Source organism: Cervus elaphus, chromosome 26 (assembly GCF_910594005.1).
Source record: "Cervus elaphus chromosome 26, mCerEla1.1, whole genome shotgun sequence".
Taxonomy (NCBI): Eukaryota; Metazoa; Chordata; class Mammalia; order Artiodactyla; family Cervidae; genus Cervus; species Cervus elaphus.
The window spans coordinates 19,991,028-20,018,770 of record NC_057840.1 but is presented as its reverse complement, the minus strand read 5'-3'; the positions used below and the strand labels follow the sequence as shown (position 1 = coordinate 20,018,770).

The following is a 27,743-nucleotide window of genomic DNA, read 5'->3' as shown; positions in this document are numbered from 1 at the left end:
AAATCAACTATACTTCAACATAAAAAACTGCTTTGGGGCTTCCCAAAATTCCCTGGTACTACAATTGAGTAAGAATCTGCCTGCCAATGCAGGGGACATGGGCTGGATCCCTGGTCGTGGAAGATTCCACAAGCCATGGGGGAACTAAGGCTGATAGCTGCAGCTACTGTAGCATGTGTGCCTGGAGCCTGCGCTCCACAGTAAGAGAAGCCAGTGATGCCGGAAGCCAATGCACCGCAACTAGAGAAAGCCTGCATGCAGCAACAAGGACCCAGTGCAACCAAAAATCAAATAAATAAGTAAGAAAAATGCCATATTAAAAAAACAAAAAAGAAACTGTTCTCCAGTCGGCTTGGCAACATAGCTCATCTTAGTCTCCCACATTCCCTGCCTAACAGTGACATGTAGCATCTTTTCACGCCCTCATTAGCCTGCTCTGTTCCCCTTGCTGTGAATCGCTTTTTCCTTTCCTTTGCTTGGGGCTGCTCTGGTGGCTCAGAAGGTGAAGGATCTGCCTGAAATGCAGGACACCTGGGTTTGATCCCTGGGTCGGGAAGATCCCCTCGAGAAGGAAATGGCAACCCAGTCCAGTATTCTTGCCTAGAGAATTCCATGGACAGAGGAGCCTGGCAGGCTGCAGTCCACAGGGTCATGAGGATTTGGACACGACTGAGAGACTTAACACTTTCACACTATCCTTTGCTTATCTTTTCTATGCGGTTGTTCACTTCTCTTACCTATTTGCAGAAATTCTTACATCATGGACGTGAATCCTGGTTGTGTTATACACATCATACATCGTTTTGGCTGATGTCATCATCTTCATAGCACGTCTGGGAAGATGTCGCTGCAGCGACCACCCTGGTTTCAGGATGGACAGTGTAGCGACGAGACAGTCAAGGGAGGAGATGGTGGGTGGTGGAAAGAGAGTCTGCCCTCAGCCGCCTCTGCCGTTGAAGGCAGTGATGGTTGTACTGAGGAAAACGCAGGCAGCCTGGAGACAAAATGACTGTTCACCCTTACCAACGATGCCATTTTGGACTTCACTTCTCCGAAGCTGGCTTTTCTACAAAAGAGGGGAAATTTGCTTTCTATAGGTTGTTGTGTGGAACAAACGAGTAAATTCATGTAAATGGCCCGCTTCAGGGCCTGGCACTATCGGCCTGGCACCCAATAACATGATACAGACAGATGCCTTTTGGCCATTTTGAAGGATCGTGAACCCATAGCTGATGCTACTTGAATATATTTTTATTATCCATTTGTCATAATGTCCTGGTCAGCTGTGACATATTCGGGAACTCTTCATTCAAAGCTCGGAGACGGAAATGCTCTGACTGTAAGGTTGCCGCCCACTTTCAGTGATTGGCAGATGAGGCCCTGGGGCCGGAAGTGAGGAGGAGACTAAGTCAGGAATCAGGGAGTGGGTGGCGGGTGAGCCCGGCAAAGCCAAGGGGAAGGGCAGGCGAATCCTTTAGCATGGCTGGAAGAGGGGGTCTTTTGATGCTGGAAAACTTCATAGGTGGAAAATTTTTACCTTGTAGCTCATACCTAGATTCCTATGATCCCTCCACAGGGGAAGTGTACTGCCACGTGCCAAACAGTGGGGAAGAAGAGGTGAGTACGTTCAGTTGGAGGAGACTGAAATCTGCTTAGCCTGGCAGTGACCTATGGTACTTGATTTTCGCGGAGCAAAGGGCTTTGCTAAATGTTAGCCGAAGGAAGATTTTTAGTTCTGAGAAGGTTTATTTTGTAGCTGGGTATATATGATGTGTGGAGCAGATCTCAGGTGATCATATGCAGAAGTGACTAATAATCTAGATAACCTCACACAGAGCCACAACTCTCAGACATTCCTCAGTGGCTGCTAGTAAAAAGTAGTATTTGTGAGAATTATCATATTACTAAGTGTTCCCTTTCTCGATCAAGTTTGCCTGAATTTGCCACTATATTCATGGATTTCCAGGAAACGTGTTACTTCACTAAAATAAACAAAATTTTTAAACCCAGGGATTTATTTTAACTTATCCTCTAGTAATTCTTCAGGTCTTCAAATTATCTAATAAAGTGAAAACCGATCATTTGAATGATGAAATGCAGAATCAAATTCCTACATATTTTTGGAGTTAAATTTAACATTACTTTTTCTTACTCAAAGGGAACACACACACGTTTTTCAGTGATGTTGAATTAATATTATTCAAGAGTTTTGTAAGATATTTAAGATCTATTTGATTAGTATCTCATTGCACTGAGAAAATAAATATATTTGAGGTGGTAAATGTGGCTGATGAATGTATACTCATCTAAAGCCTAATAGATTTTTAATTTATTTTGTAAGGCACAAAGAACTAGATTATTTAAAAGATAAATGTAGTCTTTATATATATTAACAAATAAGAAGTATATGCAAGGCGTTTTTTTAAAAAAGGGTTAAGATATTTTTTCTCTGTTGTTAATAATATTGTAAATCTGTCTTGTATTAAAAAAAAAAACCTTTAGACTTCTGGATTAAAGTTTGCAAATATTGACTAGTTTGTTGGTTAAACTGTAACCCCCAGTTTTACCTGTTTCAAATGACCTGGGATTACATGGGGAAAATCCAGCTTTGTGTTTGCCAGGCCTCTCTTGTCTGAGTCCTTTCTGAAATAAAAATGACAAGTACATCAAATTCAGGTGAAATCTTTTCTGCAGCTAATGACTCAGCCCTTTCAGATGAGACAAGAGAGGGATCAGTACACTGGCCAGTAGAGGAATGTATATTTTGGATTTCCCAGTAATCTAGCTTTCAAACATGGCACCTGATCCCTCAAATCTCATGTTTTTCTGGCTTGAAGAATATGGTTGCCATGCAAGCTACAAGCCCAGTGTCCCCCAAAAGTCACTCACAGAAAGTGCTGCGATGCTGCCAACGGGGCTCGGACTTTTTCAGCATTTGCCTTGTGCTGTGCGTTCACTAAGCTGTGGAACAAAAATTGTCCCAAATCAGCATTGTAACACCTATAAATGAGACTCTGTCATCATCCTTATTTTACGGATGACAACGTACTTGTATCAGTGATCACACACACACACACACAGGCACACACTTTGGTAGCATTTGCACTGTAGTGTTGCATTCATAAGCACAGATTGGGTTCTACTGCCTGGCTTCAAAGATCCGCAGCACCACTTACTATGTATGGTCTGAACTCAGAGCTGAGCCTCCGTGTGCCTCAGGCTCTTTATCTATAAAATGGGGATCATAATAACATCTAAACACACTAACATATGTAGAGCTCTTTGTGTCTAGCATCAGTAAAAGCTTTCCAAGTATTAGCTTTTGCTGTTATTATTGTATATAGTGGATTAACACATGTTCTGTATTAAATAGACATAGGACATGTGACCAAAGACAACTTAGAAAATGTGACTGGACTTGAATTTTCTGCTTTTCAAAAAGATCAGAGTTTTACATGGACAATTGGAAGAAGACTAGATTTGACATTCAGTCTCCTCTTGTTGGCTGGCAGTAGGGTGTCCCTGAGGCTACAGCTTCTGGTGGAGATTTGAGATTTGGTTTTTGAGGTGAAACCTCCCAATTCCCAGAAACTTATAATTAAGATGAGAATCATTTTTTATACCTTTAGCTTATCTGAAAGTGACCTTGTTTACGTAAAGAAAACAGGAAGGCATGTAGATCAGATTTGGAGTGAGAGGGCAACTGAATTGTCCCTCTGATTGTCATCTGAATCAGAAGTATATTCTCAGAACTGTCATCTTCTGAGACACAGTCAGACAAAGTAGCTGTCTAAAACTCACTAAAAAGTTTTTCTTCACTCAGAATTTCACGATGCGTCATTTTTGAAAATTTTACAGAAATAAGCTTGCGTTTGTAACATACACAGGATTGGAACAAAAACCCAGGGAAGCAAAATGTGAGTGATAATGACACTCACAAGTTGTGTAATGATCCCTCAGTCAATTTTAGGAGAGGAGAAAGGCAGCAGTGGTTTGGCTTCTCAGTCGTGTCCAACCCTTGTGACTCCATGGACTGTAGCCCTCCAGGCTCCTCTCTCCATGGGATTCTCCAGGCAAGAATACTGGAGTGGGTGGCCATTTCCTTCTCCAGGGGATCTTCAAGACCCAGGGATCGAACTCAGATCTTTTGCATCGCAAGTGGCCTCCTGCATTGCAGGTGGACCCTTCACTGACTGAACCACTAGGGGAGCCCTGGAGGGGCAGAAGATGCCCTGATAATTCATTCTGCCTGCCTGAACTGACCTTGCTCATATCTTCCCATTCATTGTTTGCCTTGAATTTAACTCTAAAACCCAGTCCCCAAGCCATCTGTTCAAATTCGTCTCCAAAAGAGGACCCTTCCACTGGGTGGAGTCAGGCAGAGGCCGGGACTGTGGTTATGCCATAGCAGGCCAGCTGTGGTCTTGGGAACTACAAAGACCTCGGTTTACATCCTGATTCTGCCACTTATGAGCTGTGTGACCTCTGGCAAGTTACTTGAGCTTTCTGTGCTTCAGTTTGTTCATCTGTAAAACGGGCTTAACAATACTCATGTTACAGAACTTTAAAGAGTGTTTATTTAATGAAATAATTTGTGCAAAGCGTTTAGTACCTTCCTTTATATACAAAAAATAGTCAATACATAAGTAATATGGCTAGTCATTCCAAGTCAGAATGACAGTCTGGGATGTGATTTCAAACTCTTAGACTTTATCCAGTATGTCAAAACTTCTTTAAGAGTTTAGAGATTCAGTACACCCTTAAGTTTCCTCTCTCATATGATATTCAAAAACTTCTGTATTTTGAAATTGCTGAAAATGTATACCAGCTATTGAAATAGCTTCTTTTGATTATCACCACATTCTGGATAACTGGATTGAAATGGAGAATTTGGGGTTTTTTTTGTGGTGCCCTGCTTTGCTGGTTAAGTAAACAACACTTCCTGGGCAACTCAGCACTTCAGAGTGTCAAATATTTGGAAGTAGGCAAAAAAAAAAGTGAGATATATACAGACCTGGGTTCTGGACTCATCCAACCCTCGAGTGGTTGGTCAGTTGCTCAGTCGTGTCTGGCTATTTGCAACCCCATGGACTGCAGCATGCCAGGCTTCCCTGTCCTTCACCATCTCCTGGAGCTTGCTCAAACTCATGGCCATTGAGTCGGTAATGCCATCCAACCATCTCCTTCTGTCATCCTCTTCTCCTCCTGCCCTCAATCTTTCCCAGTATCAGGAGGATCTTTTCTAATGAATCAGCTCTTCACATCAGGTGGCCAAAGCATTGAAGCTTCAACATCAGTCCTTCCAATGAATATTCAGGATTGATTTCCTTTAGGATTGACTGGTTTGATCTCCTTGCTGTCCAGGGGACTCGTAAGCGTCTTCTCCAGCACCACAATTTGAAAGCATCAATTCTTTGGCACTCAGCCTTCTTTAGGATCCAACTCTCACATCTGCACGTGACTGCTGGAAGCTCTTAGCTTCTGCTCCTCGAGAGCAACAGGGTAAGGTGACCTCTTCTGTTTGCTCCTGCAAGGTCGAAGCCGCGGTGGAGGCTGCCAGAGCAGCTTTTCCGGGCTGGTCCTCCCGGAGCCCCCAGGAGCGTTCACAGGTGCTACAGCGGCTGGCGGACTTGCTGGAACAGTCCCTGGAGGAGCTGGCCCAGGCCGAGTCCAAGGACCAAGGTGAGAGGGGTCTGTGCTGGCCTCTTCCCTCTCTCTCTCGCCCTGCTGTCTAGTGGAGCCAGGATTAGTGCCCCGTCCTGTATGGAAATGCACTTACTCAGATGCTGCCCGTTCACACCCTCCTTCCAAGTTGTCAGGGGATCTCTTGCGTCTTACCCGTATGAATGGAACTCAGGATTCTTTCTTCACGTGCCCCCTTGTGGGCCCATCAGGCCCGCCCACCCCATGCTTCTCATGGCCGCGGTAAAGCTTGGAAAGCCTGACTAGCCGAGGCCTCTGAAGGCTGAGGCTTGCAACTGGCCCACTTCTGCCTCCTTCTGATGGTCAGAGCAAGTCAAGGCTGAACCCAAGTTCAAGAGGCAGGGAAATAAACACACTGTTGATAGAAGGAACTACAGATTTGGGGAGAGGGGTAGAACGTGAAGGCTGAGAGTGCAGCCCTCCATCAGTTCTAAATAGTTTCAAACCAAAAAAAAAATTTTGTCTTTTTTTTTTTATCGCATTATTCATTTGTTTTTTTATTATATTTTTAAATTGAAGTATAGTTGCACTGCTACATTTAAAATGGATAACCAACAAGGACCTATTGTATTGCACAGGGAACTCTGCCCAATGTTTTGTTGCAGCCTGGGTGAGAGGGAGTTTGAAGGAGAATGGATACATGTGTGTGTAGGGGCTGAATGGCTCTGCTGTGTGCCTGAAATTATCACAACTTCATCAGTCAGCTTTACTCCAGTGTAAAATAGAAAGTCAAAAGCAAACAAAACAAACAAAAGTGGAAGTAGTTGATTTAAAACTTTGTGTTGGTTTCGGGGGTACAACACAGTGATTCAGTTATACACGTCTATACACATTCATGTAGATGTGTGACTGCGCTGCAGATTGTCGTGCGTGTGTGTGTGTGTGTGTTGGGTGCTCAGTCATGTCTGACTCTTTGCAACCCCATGGACTACAGCCCGCCAGGCTCCTCTGTCCATGAAATTCTCCAGGCAAGAATACTGGAGTGGGTTGCCATGCCCTCCTCCCGAACCAGGGGATCTTCCCGAACCAGGGATGGGACCCATTGCAGGCAGACTCTACCCCCTGAGCCACCAGGGAAGCATATATGTGTGTGTGTGTGTCTGTGTGTGTGTCTGTGTGTGTGTGTGTGTCTGTGTGTGTGCTGTGTGTGTGTGTGTCTGTGTGTGTGTGTGTGTCTGTGTGTGTGTGTGTGTCTGTGTGTGTCTGTGTGTGTGTGTGTGTGTGTCTGTGTGTCTGTGTGTGTGTCTGTGGGTGTCTGTGTGTGTCTGTGGGTGTCTGTGTGTGTCTGTGTGTGTGTCTGTGTGTGTGTGTGTGTCTGTGTGTGCCTGTGTGTGTGGTGTGTGTGTGTGTGTGTGTCTGTGTGTGTGTGTGTGTCTGTGTGTGTGTGTGTGTCTGTGTGTGTGTGTGTGTCTGTGTGTGTCTGTGTGTGTGCTGTGTGTGTGTGTGTCTGTGTGTGTGTGTCTGTGTGTGTGTGTGTGTCTGTGTGTGTCTGTGTGTGTGTGTGTCTGTGTGTCTGTGTGTCTGTGTGTCTGTGTGTGTCTGTGTGTGTGTCTGTGGGTGTCTGTGTGTGTCTGTGGGTGTCTGTGTGTGTCTGTGTCTGTGTGTGTGTGTGTGTCTGTGTGTGCCTGTGTGTGTGCTGTGTGTGTGTGTGTGTCTGTGTGTGTGCTGTATGTGTGTGTGTGTGTGTCTGTGTGTGTGTGTCTGTGTGCTGTGTGTGTGTGTGTCTGTGTGTGTGTGTCTGTGTGTGTGTGTGTCTCTGTGTGTCTGTGTGTGTGTGTCTGTGTGTCTCTGTGTGTGTGTCTCTGTGTGTGTGTCTCTGTGTGTGTGTGTGTTAGTTGTTCAGCTGGTCAGTCATGTCTGACTCCTTGCGACCCCATGAACTGCAGCATGCTAGGCTTCCCTGTCCTTCATCATCTCCTGGAGCTTGCTCAAAACTCATGTGCATTGAGTCGGTGATGCCATCCACCATCTCCTTCTCTGTGTTCTCCTTCTCCTCCTGCCTTTAATCTTTCCCAGCATCAGGGTCTTTTCTCAATAGTCAACTCTTCACATCCAGGTGGCAAAAGTACTGGAGCTTCAGCTTCAGCATCTGTTCTTCCAGTGAATATTCAGGACTGATTTCCTTTTGGATTGACTGGTTTGATTCCTTGCAGTCCAAGGGACTCTCAAGAGTCTGTGTGTGTGTGTGTGTGTGTGTGTGTGTGTGTGTGTGTGTGTGTGTGTGTGTGTGTGTGTGTGTGTATATTCTTTTTCAGATTCTTTCCGTTTATAGGTTATTATATTGAGTATAGTCCCCTGTGCCCTACAGGAGGTCTTTGTTGGTGATCTCTTTTATATATAGTAGTGTGTATATGTTATCCAAGCTCCTAATTTATCTCTTTCCCCTCCTTTTCCCTTTGGTAACCCAAGTTTCTTTCCTAAAAGCAAAGATAATTTGAAGGGCACACAGTCAAGTAATGTAGAAAGATTTCCAACATGTCAGTCACTGTTCCACTCCCAACACAATTTCCCAATTTTTAAAACTGCTTCCCAGAAGTCATCGTAATGGGGTAAACATCTGTAAATCTTTGTAAAGATATGTTAGTATATACATGTATGTATATATACGTATATGTATGCCGATGCTAAGTTGCTTCAGTTGTGTTCGACTCTGTAACCCTACAGACCATAGCCCACCGGATTCCTCCGTCCATGGGATTCTCCAGGCATGAATACTGGAGTAGGTTGCCATGCCCTCCTCCAGGGGATCTTCCCAATCCAGGGATCGAACCTGTGTCTCTTAAAGTCTCCTGCATTGGCAGGCAGGTTCTTTACCACCTGGGAAGCCCTACATGTATGTATGTACATACGTGTATGTGTATGCGTGTGCTGTAAAGTGGCCTGAAGTTAGAAAGCAGCTTGACTCCAAACCCTTAAGTAGAAAATGCTTCCTGATATGGCAGAGTCTCCTAGCATCACTAAAGATAACTAAGGGACAATTCAGGTGTGTGTCTAGGAAGTGCGTGGGGCCCGTGATGGTGAGTAAGGGCCACACAGCATCCTTTGGTGGTACCCATCAGCATTCTGCCACATGTTCATCTTAATGGCTCCACTGTGTGCTGAGGAGTTAATTAATATCATCACATGTTTCTTGGTGATGTGCAAACACAGCTGTCTTAACACCCACTATTCCAACCCCTCTGCAGTATGTCCAAAGCTTGGTGATTCTGAATTGAAAGAGCTGGATCGGGTGAAGTGGTAACATCTGGAATGATGATAGCTGTGAATCGTTCAGTCTAATAAGCAAAGATTATTTGACTCAATTCTAACCACTTCTACTTCATCTTATAATCTCACATCTAATTATTTCATAGTCTTATTAAACCATCATCAACACTCTCTGTCATCAAGCAATGCCCATCCCAGGCTGGAAGGAACAGAAGCTGCTTCAGAGGGAGCTGGGACATGTGTGCGGGAGTGTCCCCTCCAGGTTCGAGGTGAAGTGCACTGAGCGCCTTCTGCTGTTGACGTCTTACAGGGAAAACCATAACCCTGGCGAGAACCGTGGACATTCCCCGGGCGGTGCAGAACTTCCGGTTCTTCGCCTCCTCCACCCTGCACCACACGTCTGAATGCACGCAGATGGACCACTTGGACTGTCTGCACTACACAGTGCGGGCCCCTGTGGGCATCGGTAGGTGCTATGCAATGACCGCCGGGCCGCGGGGGCACGTGGAGATGCTGGGTCAGCCCTGCAGAAGTGACCTAAGGGGACAGGCTTTAAAAAAGAAACTTATGCTTTATCTGAAATTTAATTGACGACCTTAAAAATTTAAATCTAGTTTGTTTGTGTCAAATTCCCTACTTATTCCTACATTGTTCTTGAAGAATCACAGGGAAAGGAATGACACTGAGAATAAATTCATAAACCAGGACTTTTTGTTCCTTGTAATTAAAAAAAAAAAACTTTCAGGAAAGTAGTGCAGTTAAAATCAGAGTGGGGTAAATGTCACTTTTGTGTGCTTCAGTATTGTTATCTGGAAACTGGGAGAATAGGTTAATTTTGTCTATATATGTTGTATGTGAATTATATAAGTTAATAGATGTAGAGCACTTAGAACAGTGCCTGGCACTGTGATAAATAAGCTTTGACTGTATTATCTCTTATTTCGGTGGTTCCTGCACTTCAGAAATATATGCAATGACTCAACATGTCCACTAGATGTCACTGTTTCCTGTGAGAAAAACCATCAACTGTCCATATTTTACTAGTTTCATTTTATGATAGGATAAAAGAAGATAGGTTAAAGAAAAGAAAATGGGACATTTTTCCACTTTGATTATCTGAACCCTTCGGAAGTAACATTTTCAAGGCAGTATAACAAAACTTTAGTATCCTTCTAAGAAGTATACTAATACATTATGCTGCAAAAATATTCTCTTACTCCCTGAAGAGCAGATTTTTCAGTGGGAAATTTAATAACATATAAAGCATGTTTACTTTCATAGCTCAGGTTTGAGGGTAGAGTATAAAATAAAGTGACTCCATGTATTTATTCATAACGTGGGTTTTATTTTTATGTGTTTTGTGGTCAGAAGTCTGGATGGCTTCAGAATATTACATGAAGACACATTCTAAATGTTATAGATGTTACTTAGCCAGCAAACCTATCTGGTTAGGATACAGGTGAGAATCTAGAGATAATTTATTTGTTAAAAAATTCCCTGGGTTAGCTAAAATGGATTTCATATCTCAGGACCTATTTGCTTTTATTTATTACAAATAATTGTGAACAATTTAAGATCTTATGTCTCAATCCACAACCAATTAGAAAAAACAGGTGGAAAAATTTAGAAGAAATAGTGCCTAGACCATTTAAAGATAAAAAAAGATTGTTGAGACAGTGCAAAGATCAGCCTACAAACCTCAAAACTGATCACATTCTGAGACTGTTTGGGGAGAAGTGACAGTATTTTAGCCCTGGTACTTATGTTGTTGTTCATAAATATGATTGAGAGTCATCAAGAAAAGAGGGAGCTGTGTTGATTATAGTTTTAAAGGTATGGCTGTCTGTAATATATTTTAGACTTATTTCTCTGAAATTCTACAGAAATTCTACAAAAGACTGGAGAGTCTTTTGTGGAAATTTTTGAAGCATTGAAATTCTACACACGATTGGGATTTTGGAAGAGCAAGCTGACATTTAGTGTAGCACGAAGGAGTTTTCATTAGTAAAGCGTGTCTGGCCCATCTCTGAAGGGTGTGTCATTGCTGGTGATGCTTCTCTTCTCCTCTGTTAGCGGCTCTGATCAGTCCCTGGAATCTGCCCCTCTATCTGCTGACCTGGAAGATTGCTCCAGCGATCGCGGCTGGCAACACAGTGATAGCTAAGCCCAGCGAGCTGACTTCCGTGACCGCGTGGATGATGTGCAGACTCCTGGAGAAAGCAGGTAATCAGCATTAGGGTGTCAGAGGAGAGGCACATGATTGGCTTTGGAGATGTACGTTTTGTAGGCTTCAGCCACTGTAGGGTTACTGACATTTTTAAGATAATGAAAAAAAAATTTTATGGGAGTATAGTCGCTTTGCAATGTCATGTTGGTTTCACTGTACAGAAAAGTGAATCAGAGACACGTGTACATAGTGAAAGGGAAGCCGCTCAGCCGTGCCCGACTCTGTGTGACCCCGTGGACTGCAGCCCACCAGGCTCCTCTGTCCATGGGATTTTCCAGGCAAGAGCACTGGAGTGGGTTGCCACGTCCTTCTCCAGAGGATCTTCCTGACCCAGGGATCGACCGCGAGTCTCCTGCATTGTAGGCAGACGCTTTATCCTCTGAGCCATCAGGGAAGCCTTATACATACATACCCACACGTCTCCTCTGTTTTAGAGTTGCTTCCCGTTTAGGTCACCACAGGGCGCTGAGTAGACTCCTTGTACTGTATGGCAGGTTCTCATTATATCTGTTTTACACATAGTGGTGTTTCCATTGGAGAGGGAAATGGCAACACTTTCCAGTGTTTGTACCTGGAGAAGCCCCATGGGCTGAGGAGCCTGGCAGGCTTCAGTCCACGGGGTCCCAGAGAGTCAGACGTGACTGAGAGTGTGTAGTCAGTCCCAATCCCCTAATTCACCCCACCCTCCCTTTCCCTCCTGGGGTCCATACATTGGTTCTCTATATCTGGGGCCACGGTCATCTGAAAAGTTCTGAACAGAAATCTGCTCGGCAGATCCCAGGGACATCTTTGGTTATCTGTCTTCCTTAACCTCTTCTGAGAAGTGAAATCCCCTCTTCTGAGCGGATCCACGGGCTTTGGCTCCCGCCGCTGCCTTTATCCTTGCCCAGAACGCGCTGCTGTGGGACGGCGCTCCCTGCGGGGCTCCTCCGCCGGAGCGCAGGACAGCGGCCCGGCGGCTGGCTACGAGAGCCCGACCGAATCCGCCCCCAGCCTGCCCCAGACAGTCTCCAGTCATCACTTTAAATGCTGCCTTGGCACCACGAGTGGATCTTGATGAAAAGGAAATATTGCTAGATACCACTCTGATCTGCATAGGTACAGAATGCCTGGGAGAAGCAGCCCGTTTTCAAGAGAGTCGAATAGACACCCCCTCGTTTTCCCTGCATTGGGACCCACTGCCTCGCGGACGATGATGCGCTGTGGCTCCTTGTCTTTCTCTTGCTGATGGGTTAATGGCCACGTGCGTTCCTGGCTTCATTCTGGAGTGTGGAGCCAACACCGGGCCAGGGTTGGAAGGTCACAGGCAGGAGGCTCTAGCTTGTAACCCACGAGGAAGCCCCTCACTGCGAGGCTCTGAGCTCACGTCTCCGGGCTGGAATGACCCGCAGCCGGTGGGGGGGAGCAGGCCGTCTTTCGGGCCCTGCTGTGCCCGCTTCCTTCCAGCCCCCAGAGAAGGTGCGTCCCCGCTCGCTCACGTCCATAGAGGGGGCAGGTTGCTAAAAGCCTGTCTCTCTGTCCTGAACACCTTTGCTCTCAAAGCAAAAACATACGTGTTGGCTTCCAGGATAACTGAGCCAGTTCCTTACTCCGGGGTATAGATGACAGGTTAGATGCTGCCTGTTGAGGGAAACTCATGAGGCCTCCTATCCTATGAAGGAAAGAGGCTGCCCAGCCTAGGTCTCTGGGTTGACGTCAATGGCTGCTCTGGACCTCTGGAAACATCCTTACCAAACTGGTAAGGATGAAGTGGACACCTTTACCTTCTTTGCGTCACAGAATATGTTATCCTTTCCTTACAAAGGTGACCGTGTTCTATCCCTTGAATCTCTAGTATCTGCAAAGGTCCAAGGGGTTTCTTCCCTGTCTCTTGCCGCTGGTTCCTTGATATGAGACAGAAGGGGGGCCTCTGGTCTGCTGCATCCTGTGTTGGGAGGGTGCGTGAGGAGGTGGGGAGAGACCACAGAGCTGCATCCCGGAGGCTTCTCTGTCCTAAAATCAGCTACGTCTTGATCTGTGAGGATTGCTCTTGTCTGACCACCCTCCCCTTTCAAATAACCCAGAACCCAGTCTGCATGAGGGTTTACTGTTTCCATTTATTTGCACAGCATTGCACTCATTCCTATGGGTGAATAAACCTGTTATACCAAGATGCTCCTTCCCTCGCTCCCCCTCTGGGCTGGCTTTTGTCCAACTCTCCTCCTCCAGCAAACACTGAGAGTGTGATGATCCAGTCACACCTGACGTGAGCCCTCAGTTTCTCCACTGGGATAGGGGTGTCAACCTCATCTACTTAATTCTGCTTAGAGCACTCTAAGAGAAACTTCCAGCTGTGTAAGAAAGCTAAAACCACCTGCTAATGCAGTCTGGATATTGCAAGACCTAGCTCCTCTAGTCCTGAGTGTTCAAACAGACTTGGAAGATGAACTTCGTTTGAAATAAAAAATCATTTAAGATGTTTTGAAGTACACCATGAATACCTCTTTGCAAGTCTTAGAATATTTGTTTTTATCTTGGGTGCACCAAATGTTGGCCCTCATTCTTGAAGTGGCCACTGGTGGTAGGTTTCTGGCCCTTCCTGTTAATTTTTGTTCTGCTCTATTTAAGCTTAAAATTTTCCTTGTCACCATCCAGCCATATCCTGGCACTGGCAGGCCTCCCTTCGCTTTGCTCTCTCTTAGCCACCTACTCTGAGTTTTGGTGAATTGTTATTTGCCAATTAAACGGTCTTCCCTGTCTTATAACCAGAATCTTTTAAGGGTAAAGGGTGAATGTCTCTAGAAAAATTTCATTAATGTCTGGATCAAATGGCAAAATGGTTTTGAGAAATACAAGCCACTAGATACCTAACTCAATTTATTAACATTGGAGTTCAGGGAAATGTAATCAAAATGTAAATTCTGTGGTGTAGAAGGCACTCTGCCTGCTGAAATGAGCTCATTTTCCTGTGATGATAAATATGTGGTATTTCTATGTTTTCTCTCACCCTTTTAAAAAATGCTAAAATAAGCATTAGAAGTGATTTGAGCCATTTTTTTGCCTTCAGGATTCATAAAGGCCAACAGTCCACATTCTCTGGCTCTCAACTGTCCATTTGAATACCAGGCAAATATCCACAAGCTCGATAGCGATGGAGATGCAGGACTCACGAGGACGTGAATGATGGGAAACTTTGTCCCTGTTTCCCCCATCATCAGCTGGCAGGACCTCCCCCTCACACCTCCTCTTTGGCCCAAGCCATGGCCCAGCTGTTCTCATATGGTGTTTATGATCCAGGATGCACTTGAGCTGGATTTCAAACACGTGTGCAGGCTGAATGCAGAGGTGGGGCCATCAGAGGGGGACTCTGCCAGACTGCGGCCTCCTTGGGGGCCCCCTCGATAGGGCCACGAGGTGGTGCCGTGAAGCCTGCGCTCTGAGGGAAGGGCCTCTCGGTGATCCTGGATCATCAGTGAGGACTTATCGTGTGTACCTTGAGAGCATATTCTTGAAGAGGTGATTTTAATCCAAGAGAGTATGTCTACCTCGGAGCAAGGGAACGATGAGAGGAGCGAGAGAGCAGTTAGCTTACTAAAGAGCATTTCTGCATCTCCTGTTGTTCAAACCTGCAAACACAGGGAATGTACTCAGCTACCTCCAGGAAAAACCCTAAGAGTTTCCTGGACGCAATCGATGGCACATAGATTATTTTTTCTGAACACTTAAATCTTCCCAAAGTCAGGACCCTTTTCTGAATTGGATATGGTACACATCCATGCATTCATTGACTTAACAGTTACTTACTAACCAACACCTAGTTTTGCCTTCTATTGGTTGTTATTTAACCCCAGGATTAAACCTGAGTCTCTTATGACTCCTGCATTGGCAGATGGGTTCTTTACCACTAGCACCACCTGGGAAGCTCTTATTTAACCTCACTTTGCCTCAATAATCTCATGGGTGATGTGAGGATATTAATATGATGTACCTCACAGAGCTATTGGGAGATCTAAAGGGTGTAACCCACTTATAGTTACAGTTGATTCACAGTGAGCACCCAATACATGTGAGCATTTACTGGTATCATCTCTTTACATTTTTATTTTTATTATTGCTAAAATTATTTTAATAACATATATATGTAGCATTATATCTTCTTTTCTCATTGATCTATTTTAAATTTGATGCATTAAAAATATTTTTCTAGGGATTTCCCTGGCGGTCTGGTGGTTAAGACCCTGCATTTCAAATGCAGTGGGTGCCAAGTTCGATCCCTGTTTGGGGAACTAAGATCCCAAATACTGATAGCATGGCCAAAAAAAGACTTTGAAAATTGAGTATTCATTCTATCTGGCAAAGTAGGCCATGGCATAAGGGGTACAACAGAGGGCAAAACACAGACCCGTGTCTGCCCTTGGCTGGTGCCCCTTCTAGTGGGATGTGCAATGAACAGGAAAATCCATAAAACACATAATGAATACATGCAGATTTAGGGCAGTGAGTTTTTGTAATAGAAAAGCCTGGAGCACCTACTTGGGGGTGTTCTTGGACACTCAGTCTTAGAGGGTGATGGTGCATCCAGATCATGGGGAACAGGACCTTCAACTCAAAAGTCACCTTCCCCGGGGACCCTCCCTCTCTCTCCTAAGGAGGTAGCCGCTCTCTTCTCTGGCTTCTGCAGTGTGAATACGCCCTGTACTTAACCTTTGCTCGCCTCTCTCACAGGGCCTGACCTGCCCGAGTGTATCTCTCCATCCTCAGCCCCTGAGGCTTAGTCAATACTCTGGAATGAATTACGTAGGACATTTAACCCTGCATTTTCTAGGGCAAAGCACCCAGAGAAATTCCACCTGGGGGCATAATACAGGCAGAGAGGATGCTGTTGTCTCTGCTTTGCTATTGACTCAGTTCAGTTCAGTTCAGTCGCTCAGTCGTGTCCGACTCTTTGCGACCCCATGAATAGCAGCACACAGGCCTCCCTGTCCATCACCAACTCCCGGAGTTCACTCAAACTCATGTCTATCGAGTCGGTGATGCCATCCAGCCATCTCATCTTCCGTCATCCCCTTCTCCTCCTGCCCTCAATCTTTCCCAGCATCAGGGTCTTTTCCAATGAGTCAACTCTTCGCTGGAGTTTCAGCTTCAGCATCAGTCCTTCCAATGAACACCCAGGGCTGATCTCCTTTAGGATGGACAGGTTGGGTCTCCTCGCAGTCCAAGGGACTCTCAGGAGTCTTCTCCAACACCACAGTTCAAAAGCATCAATTCTTCAGCACTCAGCTTTCTTCACAGTCCAACTCTCACATCCACACATGACCACTGGAAAAACCATAGCCTTGACTAGACAGACCTTTGTTGGCAAAGTAATGTCTCTGCTTTTTAATATGCTATCTAACTTGGTCATAACTTTCCTTCCAAGGAGTAAGCGTCTTTTAATTTCATGGCTGCAATCACCATCTGCAGTGATTTTGGAGCCCCAAAAAATAAAGTCAGCCACTGTTTCCCCATCTATTTCCCATGAAATGATGGGACCAGATGCCATGATCTTAGTTTTCTGAATGTTGAGCTTTAAGCCAACTTTTCACTCTCTTCTTTCACTTTCATCAAGAGGCTTTTTAGTTCCTCTTCACTTTCTGCTATGAGGGTGGTGTCATCTGCATATCTGAGGTTATTGATATTTCTCCCTGCAATCTTGATTCCAGCTTGTGCTTCCTCTAGCCCAGCGTTTCTCATGATGTACTCTGCATATAAGTTATATAAGCAGGGTGACAATATACAGCCTTGACGTACTCCTTTTCCTATTTGGAACCAGTCTGTTGTTCCATGTCCAGTTCTAACTGTTGCTTCTTGACCTGCATATAGGTTTCTCAAGAGGCAGGTCAGGTGGTCTGGTATTCCCATCTCTTGAAGAATTTTCCACAGTTTATTGTGATCCACACAGTCAAAGGCTTTGGCATAATCAATAAAGCAGAAATAGATGTTTTTCTGGAACTCTTGCTTTTTCGATGATCCAGTGGATATTGGCAATTTGATCTCTGGTTCCTCTGCCTTTTCTAAAACCAGCTTGAACATCTGGAAGTTCTTGGTTCACATATTGCTGAAGCCTGGCTTGGAGAATTTTGAGCACTACTTTACTAGCGTGTGAGATGAATGTAATTGTGCAGTAGTTTGAGCATTCTTTGGGATTGCCTTTCTTTGGGATTGGGATGAAAACTGACCTTTTCCAGTCCTATGGCCCCTGCTGAGTTTTCCAAATTTGCTGACATATTGAGTGCAGCACTTTCACAGCATCATCTTTCAGGATTTGAAATAGCTCAAGCAGAATTCCATCACCTCCACTAGCTTTGTTCATAGTGATGCTTTCTAAGGCCCACTTGACTTCACATTCCAGGATGTCTGGCTCTAGGTGAGTGATCACACCATCGTTATTACCGGGGTTGTGAAGATCTTTGTTGTACTAGAGACAACCATTAACGTCCCTTCCCACCCCCATTCAAGCTACAGAAACTAACACAACATTGACAGCAATCATTTTGCCAAAAGAACCAAAAACACCACCCCCAAAACAAAGCAAACAAGCAAAACACTTTGAGGGAGAATCTCTCTGCAACCTGGAGCCCTTGGCACGCTGAGAAGAATGGCTGTAACCGGTCCTGCTTCCCATCCAGGTGTTCCGCCAGGTGTGGTCAATGTTGTGTTTGGAACGGGGCCCAGGGTTGGCGAGGCCCTGGTGTCCCACCCAGACGTACCCCTCATCTCCTTCACGGGGAGCCAGCCCACCGCCGAGCGCATCACACAGCTGAGTGCCCCCCACTGCAAGAAGCTCTCGCTGGAGCTGGGGGGCAAGAACCCCGCCATCGTCTTTGAAGATGCCAACCTGGACGAGTGCATCCCGACGACTGTCAGGTCCAGCTTTGCCAACCAGGTGTGTCCTCCGTTTTTTTCCCTCCCCCTTTGTTTTTTTGCTTGTTTTTAACTCAGCAGCCTTGCCAAACTGCATCTGTGGTGTCACAGTGACAACTGGGATGAGTAGGTTGATGCAGGGCTCTTTCAGTGAAAGGAGAATGGTTACATTGCGTTACTCCTTTGACTGTCTGTTCAATCTTAATGTCACTGGGAGGCATTGTGGCGTCACAGCTCCTGTTTAGCAAACTCTCCTTCTCCAGCTGTTCAGTTCCTCAGTCAGGTCCCCCCGCTTTGTGACCCCATGGACTTCCCTGTCCTTCACCATCTCCTGGAGTTTGCTCAAACTCATGTCCATTGAGCCAATGATGCCATTCAACCTTCTCATCCTCTGTCGCCCTCTTCTCCTCTTGCTCTCAGAACTTTTATGGGGGACCAGCCATGGGCCAATGATTGCTTTCTGGCTTCTCCATTCCTTTATTTATACTTTCCCGTCTTTTCTTGCTGTCCAAGAGTCCTATCTCTTGGAAACCTTATTCTCTGCCCCCACCCAAAAGCACCTCAAATGCATTCACACACTTAGAAATAAATACTTGAATCAGTCTCAAGCAGGTTTCTTACCTTGAAATCATGAAGGAGCCTCGAACAACTCTGTATTTCCTGATCACTGGAAGAATTGTTGTGAAGATCCAGTATCAGTGTGATGAAAATATTTGTTTATGTGACCAGGTGCCATCATACATACACAGTACTGACAAGTCCAGAATGTGGTTTGTCGACGGTTACATGTTACACTCAGATAATAGTAAGGATGACCTTTCACTCAGAAACCTGTTGGTTCCTCTCCCTGGAACACCCAGTGTCTCTGTTTGGATGGCCAGTGTCATCTGAAACTTCACCTGAACAAAGCAGGACTTCTGATTTCCCTCCTTCTCCTTTTCCCGCAGTATCTCTGATTTTCCTGCCTTGTGTCCACCATTCTGAAGAAGAGACTACCATCCATCGTGTGCTTGGGCCAGAAATCTGGGACTCATCCTTGTTCTAACCTCCTCTTTTCCTTAAACCTCCCTTACCTGCCAGTAGGTCCTGTTGGTTCTGTCTTTAAGGTATATCCTGCATCTTCTTCAGAGCATCTTTGCCAGTTTCTTTACACTTTGGGGGTCCCCTTTGCTCCTTTAAGAATCTGTTGACCTCAGTGGACTCCTTCCCTTTCTCTCATCTCCATTGATTCCACCTGGTCCAAGGTGCCTCCCCTCATCCGGCTGTCGGAAAAGCTCTCCTAACCCACTCTCATCCTCTCCAATTCTGTTCTCCACACAGCTGCCAGAATGATCATTTAAAAATGTAGCTCCCGACCACCTCTTCTTGCTGCTTAAAGCTGTCCATGATCCTTTCATGATACTGAGGATAAAATGCAAGGTCCTTGTGAGCCTGTAAGCCTATAAGATGCTGCATGATGTTGCCTCGCTCCTCACCTCCTGCCCGTATCTCCCATGTTGCTCTGACCCCCAGCCCTGCCTCCACCCCCCACCGTCAGCCCCACTCACCTTCCTCGCTTTCCTCACACACTCCAAACTCATTCTTCTGGCAGGTTCTCTACACTTACCACTGAGAATTCTGTACCTCTATCCATCTGGCTCCTTCACGTCAATCAAGGGTCAGTTTAAACATTCCCTGTTCACCAGTGTCATCCAGGACTCCGTTTAATAAAAGGGAGTAAAAGTTCTCCCTCCCCACTCATTTCTACTCTTATCCTCAGCTTAGTTTTCTTGTATTGTTTTGGTCGTGGCCTGAAGTTGTATTATTTATTGAGCTTTATTGCATTCCCCACAAGACACTGTGTTCCAGATGGTGGAATTTTGTCTTGTTTACCACTGTTCCCCATTATCTAGCCCAGTGCCGGATCGTGGCAGACACTCACAAGTGCAGGGTGATCTGTCCATGGAGTGGAGCCCCCTGTCTTGTCCTTGTCCTCATGAGTCATTCTTGGCAGGGTGAAATCTGCCTCTGTACCAGCAGAATCTTTGTCCAGAAGAGCATCTATAGTGAATTTTTAAAGAGGTTTGTAGAGGCGACCAGAATGTGGAAAGTTGGTATTCCATCTGACCCATCGGCTGACATGGGAGCTCTGATCAGTAAAGCTCATCTGGAGAAAGTAAGTAAAACCCTCTGTGTAAGTTTCAGAAAGAATTCTTAAAAATTTTTTTTTTTAATTTTGTATTGGGGTATAGCCAATTAACAATGTTGTGACAGTTTTGGGTGAAGAGCAGAGTGACTCAGCCACACATATACATGCATCATTCTCGCCCAAACTCTCTGCCATCCAGGCTGCCATATGACATTGAGCAGAGTTCCCTGTGCTGTTCAGAAGGGCCTTGTTAGTTTTCCTTTAAATATAACCATGTTCCATGTACTATGCAGGGCTTCCCTGGTGACTCAGATGGTAAGGAATGTGCCTGCACTGTGTGAGACCCAGGTTTGATCCCTGGGTCAGGAAGATCCCCTGGAGGAGAAAATGGCAACACATTCCAGTATTCTTGCCTGGAAAACCCCATGGACAGAGAAGCCCGGCAGGCTACAGTCCCTGGGATAGCCACAAAGAGTTGGCCATCTATAGAGCAGGTCCTTGTTGATTATCCATTTTAAATATAGCAAAGTGTACATGCCCATCCCAAACTCCCTAACTATCCCTTTCCCTGGTCCTTCCCCTTGGCAACCGTAAATTTGTCCTCTTAAATCTGTGAGTCCAGAAAGAATTCTTATGAGGAGAGAAACTCAGTGCCAAGGCATAGCACCATCTTTGAAATGCTGTTAAATTACTACCCTATTCTTTTTTTTTTTTTTTAATTATGATCTGTGGGAAATTGTCTCTGGGTACCGAGTCTGAAAATGTTACAGATAGATACACAAATATAGTCAAGTTAAAGCAGCGCCTACATGACATAAATAAACTTGGGAAGTCAGCGTGGAGTCTGACTGCCATGGAGCCAGTCTGTGGAGGGAGGAAAGCAAATGTCAAAGCATAGAGGCCAGCTGACGAGAACGTTGTGGGCTGAGGGTGGCAGGCATTTCCACAGGTAAGTGTTCCCAGTAAGTCCTCAGGCAGTGAGGCTCTGCCTCTGGGTGATAGCACACGGAATTCTGGGATCGCGAATCCAGTCTGCACAACGTGGACTTTAGCTGGTGGGGTGACTTGAGGGGTCTTCGTGGGAGAAGCCACTGAAGAAGGTGTTCTCTGGGTGCTTTGGGGAATTTGGGTCTTTAAGATCATTTCCATTTCCTGATGAGACTCCCACAATAAGTGCTAGAATTTTGGAGCTAAGAGGTCTGATTGTGAGCTATGGTAATGAAGACCAAGCAAGGGTAATGGTAGCACGCCCGCATGGGTTAAGCGCTGAGGGACGGAGCCTTTACGCAGATTCAGCAGACTTGCTAATGTGAACGGTGACTTTCACGGTACTTTGAAGCGCAGATGCCCCCAGATAGGAACGTGTAGTGTCAATCTTCCCAGTCTCTTCTTACTTCTTTTGTTTTCTCAGTAAAATAGGAAGCAAAGTGAGGAGGGGAGATGGTGTTGAAGGTTTCAAGGAGGAGGAAAAGTTCTGAGACAGTCTTCAAGGAGATCAGGAGAGAGAGAAATGGACTTGAAGTGACTGTATTGTCAGCGAGGCAGCTCCAAGGGCTCCTCCCGGGGCTGTGATCACTTGTGGTCACACTAACAAAGCGTGTGGTCATTGATTTAAAGGGAGGCCGGCCAGCATGGCTGTGTCTTCCTCCAGTCAGATGCACCCCCACGATGGCAGGCCTGCGGGTGGCAGTCCCCAGAGTGCCCCCGGGGGACCCACAGCTGTGGACGGTCCCACCTTTGTGAAGCGAGGTGTCACCTGGTGTAAGAGGCCCCTGGGTTCTCTCTCATCTGACTGTTCTGAACTCAGGGGTCCATGCTGTAAACCCACACATGCAAATAAGTGGTGAAAAATAACTTTTGCCTCTTTCCAATTGTTTCCTGTGGAGCAAAATTACCTTTCCAGGAGCTTCTTTCATTAAGCTCAGGCCGTGTGCCATCTGTATTTAGTTGCTTAGCTGTGTCCAGCTCTTTGCACCTCCATGGACTGTAGCCCACCAGGTTCCTCTGTCCATGGGATTCTCCAGGCAGGAATACTGGAGTGGGCTGGATGCCCTCCTTCAGGGGATCTTCCCAACCCAGGGATTGAACTCAGGGCTTCCACACTGCAGGTGGATTCTTTACTGAGCCATCAGGGGAGCTGAGGCCATGGCACCATCTAAGGTCCCCTGTGCAATTCACCAACTCACCGGAGACTCAAAGCTCTCTTCATCAACTCAGCAGAGAAACTGTTTTTATATCCTAGACACTATCATAACCATTAAGTTCTCCAATGAGGGGAGGTACGTCAGTGAAGCAAATCAAAGCATTTGACTTTCCTGTCGCAGTTGAATGATGTGTAGCCCCTCTATGTGTGTGCATGTGCACGCATGCATACACACACACAAACTGTCTTGTGTGTGTGAGAGAAACTGCCACCATTCACAGACTCCTATTGGCAGTTACGACTTTTCTTGGCCACGTTCTGATTATTTCTCCCTTTTGCCCCATATAGTGAACTCGGACCAAATAGAGACTTGCTGGGTTTCCCCGTATTGTAGCTCCTCTGAGGGTTAATGCAATATTTGCGATGTTCAGTGTATTCCTGCTGGCTCAAAGGGGCCCACCCTCTCTTTAGCCCCCCACCCCCCACCCCCTCCTGAACTCCACCACAGGCTCTCCTCCAGGCATCTCTGCTCTCCAACAACAAGCAGCCTCAGGCTGAGTGAGCTATGCTACCCGCTACCCGACATGGGCAACAGGACCTTTGTCTACTGAGCCCTGGTTCCATTCAGAGGAGAAGAGTGAACAAAGCCAGCTTCTGACCCTGCTGTTGTGATGTTCAATGGCTCAGTCGTGTATCCAACTCTTTGCGATCCCATGGACTGCAGTACACCAGGCTCCCCTGTCCATCACCAACTCCCGGAGCTTGTCAAACTCATGTCCGTGTGTCAGTGATGCCGTCCAACCATCTCATCCTGTTTCCCCCTTCTCCTCCTGCCCTGGGTCTTTCCCAGCATCAGAGTCTGACTCTGTGGTGCCCTTTGGATGATGCCTCATGATGATCAGACAGTCAAGAGGGGGCCACTTAAAGTCTGGTTGTGATAAGCTCAAACACACTGCCCTTTTAAGACATCCATCTTGAAAAGAGGGTACCTCATGGGGTTGTAAAGAATCAGACATGACTGAGCGACTTCACACACACACATACACACACACACACCTCAAAAAGTTCTGAGGTTCTACTGGAAGATATTGTGGTGTTAAAAAATTTTTTTCACAGTTAAAAACTTAAAAATAATATTCATCATCAGCCATTTATTTTTATATTTTAGGGAAGAACAAAACAGATGGTATTTCCGTTATCCTCCTGCACGCAAAAGTGCGGGTGGCTATGGAGTTCCCCTTGTTTTGTGGTTCCACGGGCAGATCTCTCAGCTCTGCTCGTGGTCACCCCCACACACACCCCAAGTCTCAGAACCATCCTGCTGAGGTTCAGAGGGGCCCTGGACACCCGCCATCCTCACTGCTCCGCCCAGAACACGTGTGCCTGGATGCCAGGAGTCACAGCCTTGCCCTCTGGGTCTCTCAGCACATGAAGCCCTGGAGGGGGGCTTTGACAGCTCACGTCTTGTGAGGGGACCCTGTGTGTCTCTGCCCTTTGAGAGGGAGCCAGGCGAAGCAGCTCGAGAAGCGTATGTGTCTCTTTTTCAGGCTGCGATTCTTCTCGGTTCAGCCTGCCAAACCTTGGTCTGGGATCGAGGAGGCAGCAGACGCTCCACTGGTGGTTGTGTTTGCTCCCCTCTCACCAGGAAGCTTTGGGGGCTGCGAGTCCAGGGCAGGCCGGCTGCCCTCTTGGCATTCCAGCCCTCCTCTTCAGCAGTAGATCTCTGTCTTCTCCAAATCAGCTTAGCCACGGGATCTTTGTGTCCACCGTACTTCTGTGGGATTGTCACAACAGATGGAGAGGCGGTGACAGAAGAATCCAACTGGAGCACGTGACGAGTGCTCTATATGGCAAAGGGCTCCTAGGTGCAGGTGTGGCTTCCCAGATTCCCAGGGACGGCAGGGGAGGCACGGGAAATGGCAGGTGATTTTATCCTTGGGGGATGCAGGAATGTCTCCCTGGTCTGTTTCACAGGGTGCTTTTTGCTTTTACTTTCTGGAATCCTCCCCTACTTAACTGTCTGGAGAATCTGGCTCTAGGCCAGCCTCCCAAAGATGCAAGAAACTAGAGAGAGGGAGAGTGCTGGACGTTGACAGTGAGGCTGGAGGAAGCACAGACGAAGTTCATGGGTTTATCCCCCAGGAAGGCCAAGCTTTGGGTCTAACTAAGGTCCACTCTTTTATTTTATTTTTTTTTAAACTAAAACATTTTGTATTGAGGTAGAGCCAATTAGCAATGTGGTGACAGTTCCAGGTGAGCAGTGAAGGGACTCAGTCATACATATACATGCTTCCATTCTCCCCCAAACCCAGCTTCCTGTCCTCCTTTGTCAGTTAAGAAAGCTGATGTACAAAGTAGGGGACATCCTTGCGGTCTCACAGCTCGTGAATGTCAGACTATGCATTCTACTGTCATCATCACCATCAACATCAACACAGACAGCAGCATCTGACCTTCAGAAGTTTTACTATGTGTCAGGTATCACGCTAAGGACTTTACATTTATTATCTTATTTAGTCTTTGCAAGAACCTGTGAAAGAGGTGGCGCAGTCAATGGCATTTTTCTGATGAGGAAACTGAGCATTTGAATCTCGGCTCTCGGCCGAGAGCATTTGAATCCCTCAGCTGGTCAGAGCACTGGTGGGCTCCCAAGCCCACTCTTCCAACCTCCAGGCTTTGATTTTTATGTCCAAAATGACTAAGCGCTGACTATTCTCTGCTCTCTCGCCTCAAGGAAAGGTCTTAGAGGAATATTTCATTCCGTTTTATATCACCTTTATCAGTCACAAGTCTGTTTTTCTGAGCTAGGAGTGTAGATATCGTTGTGTCATCTGGGGATATTTTCTCTAGAAAAGAAATTCAGTTTCATGTGAGTCACCTTCTATGCTAAATTCGATGAATTCGCAATTTGAAAACCGACACTTCTCTTCACATTTTATTATCCTAAAAGCTTCAAAGAGAGAATTGTGTAATTTTGCTTGGACGTGATCATCTGAAGGCAGAGCGCTCCTTGCACTGTTTGAATCGCTGCTGGAAGTCCTGGCTCTGCATCCAGCTGGGCCTCTGGAGACTCACCTGCACACACCCTGTTCACACAGAATGCTGCCTCTTGGCATTTTTTAATTAACGTGAGCGTGCTGCTTCAAAAGGGGCAAGAGAGTAGGAGAAAGAGAATTCTAGCTTTATTGTCTATCAGCCGTATGAACTATGTACCCTTTCGGAGATTCACTTATGTCATCAGCAAATAGAGGACAGTAATATGTAGCTAATAGGGTTTTGAGAGAATTATGTGAGAATGTGTTAAAAGCACTTATCCACATGCCTGGCTCTTAGACATTAAATACACAACTCTCCTGCTCTTAGCTGTGAGGGCTGACTGGCCAGATGATGGTTAGGGCTTGTCTGCCCTCAGGCTTAGCAGCTGAGTGAAAATATCATCACCCTTAGATTTTGTGGGGGGAATAACCGTATATGTCTTTCCTGTGCATGCATGCTCAGTTGTGTTTGACTTTGCGACCCCATGGACTGTAGCCTGCCAGGCTCCTTCATCTGTGGGATTCTCCAACAAGAATACTGGAGTGGGTTGCCATTTCCTACTCCAATATGTCTTTCTTAGGTGCTTGAAAAATATTGAATTTTCTCTGTGCTATGTGAAGACAAATGATAAGTTGTTACTATGTTTTTTTTATCTGCCCAGGTCAGAAGTTACATCAAGAAAGCTCGCCTGGAAGGGGCCCAAATTCTGTGTGGTGAGGGAGTGGATAAATTGAACCTTCCCCCCAGGAATCAGGCAGGGTACTTCATGCTTCCCACGGTGATAACAGATGTTAAGGATGAGTCCTGCTGCATGAAGGAAGAGATATTTGGTCCGGTGACGTGTGTCGTCCCCTTTGATAGTGAAGAGGAAGTGATTCAAAGAGCCAACAGCGTTAAATATGGACTGGCTGCTACTGTGTGGTCAGGCAACGTGGGGCGTGTCCACCGGGTGGCCAAGAAGTTACAGTCAGGCTTGGTCTGGACCAACTGCTGGCTCATTAGAGAGCTGAACCTACCTTTCGGGGGGATGAAGAGTTCTGGGGTGGGCAGAGAAGGAGCCAGAGACTCTTACGAATTCTTCACTGAAGTCAAAACCATCACTGTTAAACACTGACCTCGGCCAGCGCAGAAGCTGATGCCTGGATGCAGAGACTCAGTCGTCCGGTGTGGTGAAAAGAAACCCCTGCATACATTTCAGCCAAGTCTTGACTCAGCAGAAGATTCTCTCTATAGCTTATCCTCTGTACCTAGTATTTTTACCAACTGGTGAAAAGATGCTTGCTCTTTTCAGTGAGGAGTCAAAGAAGAGATCTCTGAATAGGAAGGCATACAAAGGAAGCCACCCAAACATTTGGGCTCCTCCTAAGTTGTGTTTTCATTGTATTTTTTCATCATTTTGATTCAATTCTTAAAAATTCACAGATGATTGGTTTCTTTTCTTCATTTGCAAGTATATGGTAAAAAAAAAAAAATCTACAAAGCCAAAGAGAAACACATCACCATAATCTCTAACTTTGGGGAGATTGCAGAAATGGTCTCTTCATTCATCAACAGTTGGCATGGCTCATTGGTAATTGACTGTACCTCATTATGCAAGGGTGCTTTGAATGTTGATGATGTAATTTATGTGGGACTTGTCAGAGTAACCATATATGAGAGGTCCTACTAAATATATCTTTATGAAGACAAAGAGAAATGAAATAACGACTACTTTTGGAAGAAACTCAGAACAAGGAGGGTTTGATATTTTCCTACTATGGAGTCTAATCAATTCCAATTCAAAGTGTAGTATCTCAGGACACTTAAAATTTTCGAATACTGTATGGCTGAGTCTCTTTGCTGTCTACCTATAGTTATCACAGAATTGTTAACTATACCCTAGTATAAAATAAAAAGTTTACAAACTTTATTAATCTTAAAGGAAACAATAAATGTTAAACAATTTTACCAAGCAGTCACCTTCTTCATGAATTGTCCTTTATTCTTATCTTCATCCTCTTAGGAGCGTAGACTTTTTACCGAGTATCAGTGATACTCTTAGCTCTTTTTTCCTGAATCTCCCAATGTTCAGAGGAGAAATCTGCGATTTGCGGACATTAAGTAGCACATTCGAGGTCCCACAGATGATGTGGGGAAAGGAAGGACTTGAATCCAGGGCTTTCAGACGCCATACCCTATGATCTCTGGCCATTTCATGCTTACCTTGGGTGTTTCAGAAAAATGAAGTCCTTACGGCTTCTGTGGTGGCTCAGATGGTAAAGAATCTGCCTGCCACGTGAGAGACCCGGGTTTGATCCCTGGGTGGGGAAGATCCCCTGGAGAAGGGCATGGCAAACCACACCAGTGTTCTTGTCTGGAAAATCCCATGGACAGAGGAGCCTGGTGGGCTACAGTTCACGGGGTCACAAGGACTTGAA

General features: G+C 45.8%; 1 protein-coding gene across 4 annotated transcripts in view; it reads left to right on the top strand.

The window, feature by feature from the left end:
• The window catches only part of ALDH8A1 (aldehyde dehydrogenase 8 family member A1), a 41,620-nt gene extending 14,340 nt beyond the window's left edge, over nt 1–27,280 (top strand). The window contains exons 1-8 of one of the 4 annotated variants that reach the window (XM_043887952.1): nt 645–1,617; nt 5,535–5,682; nt 9,221–9,376; nt 10,984–11,133; nt 17,785–18,041; nt 20,013–20,174; nt 24,603–24,768; nt 25,988–26,188. In XM_043887952.1, coding sequence (XP_043743887.1) covers nt 1,480–1,617; nt 5,535–5,682; nt 9,221–9,376; nt 10,984–11,133; nt 17,785–18,041; nt 20,013–20,174; nt 24,603–24,768; nt 25,988–26,043 — 1,233 coding nt within the window. In that variant the 5' untranslated portion in view covers nt 645–1,479 and the 3' untranslated portion in view covers nt 26,044–26,188. Of the gene's footprint in view, nt 1–644; nt 1,618–5,534; nt 5,683–9,220; nt 9,377–10,983; nt 11,134–17,784; nt 18,042–20,012; nt 20,175–24,602; nt 24,769–25,987 lie in introns of those variants that run through there. The other 3 variants (XM_043887953.1, XM_043887949.1, XM_043887951.1) reach the window with 3 other exon arrangements.
• Nucleotides 27,281–27,743: the final 463 nt, after the last annotated feature.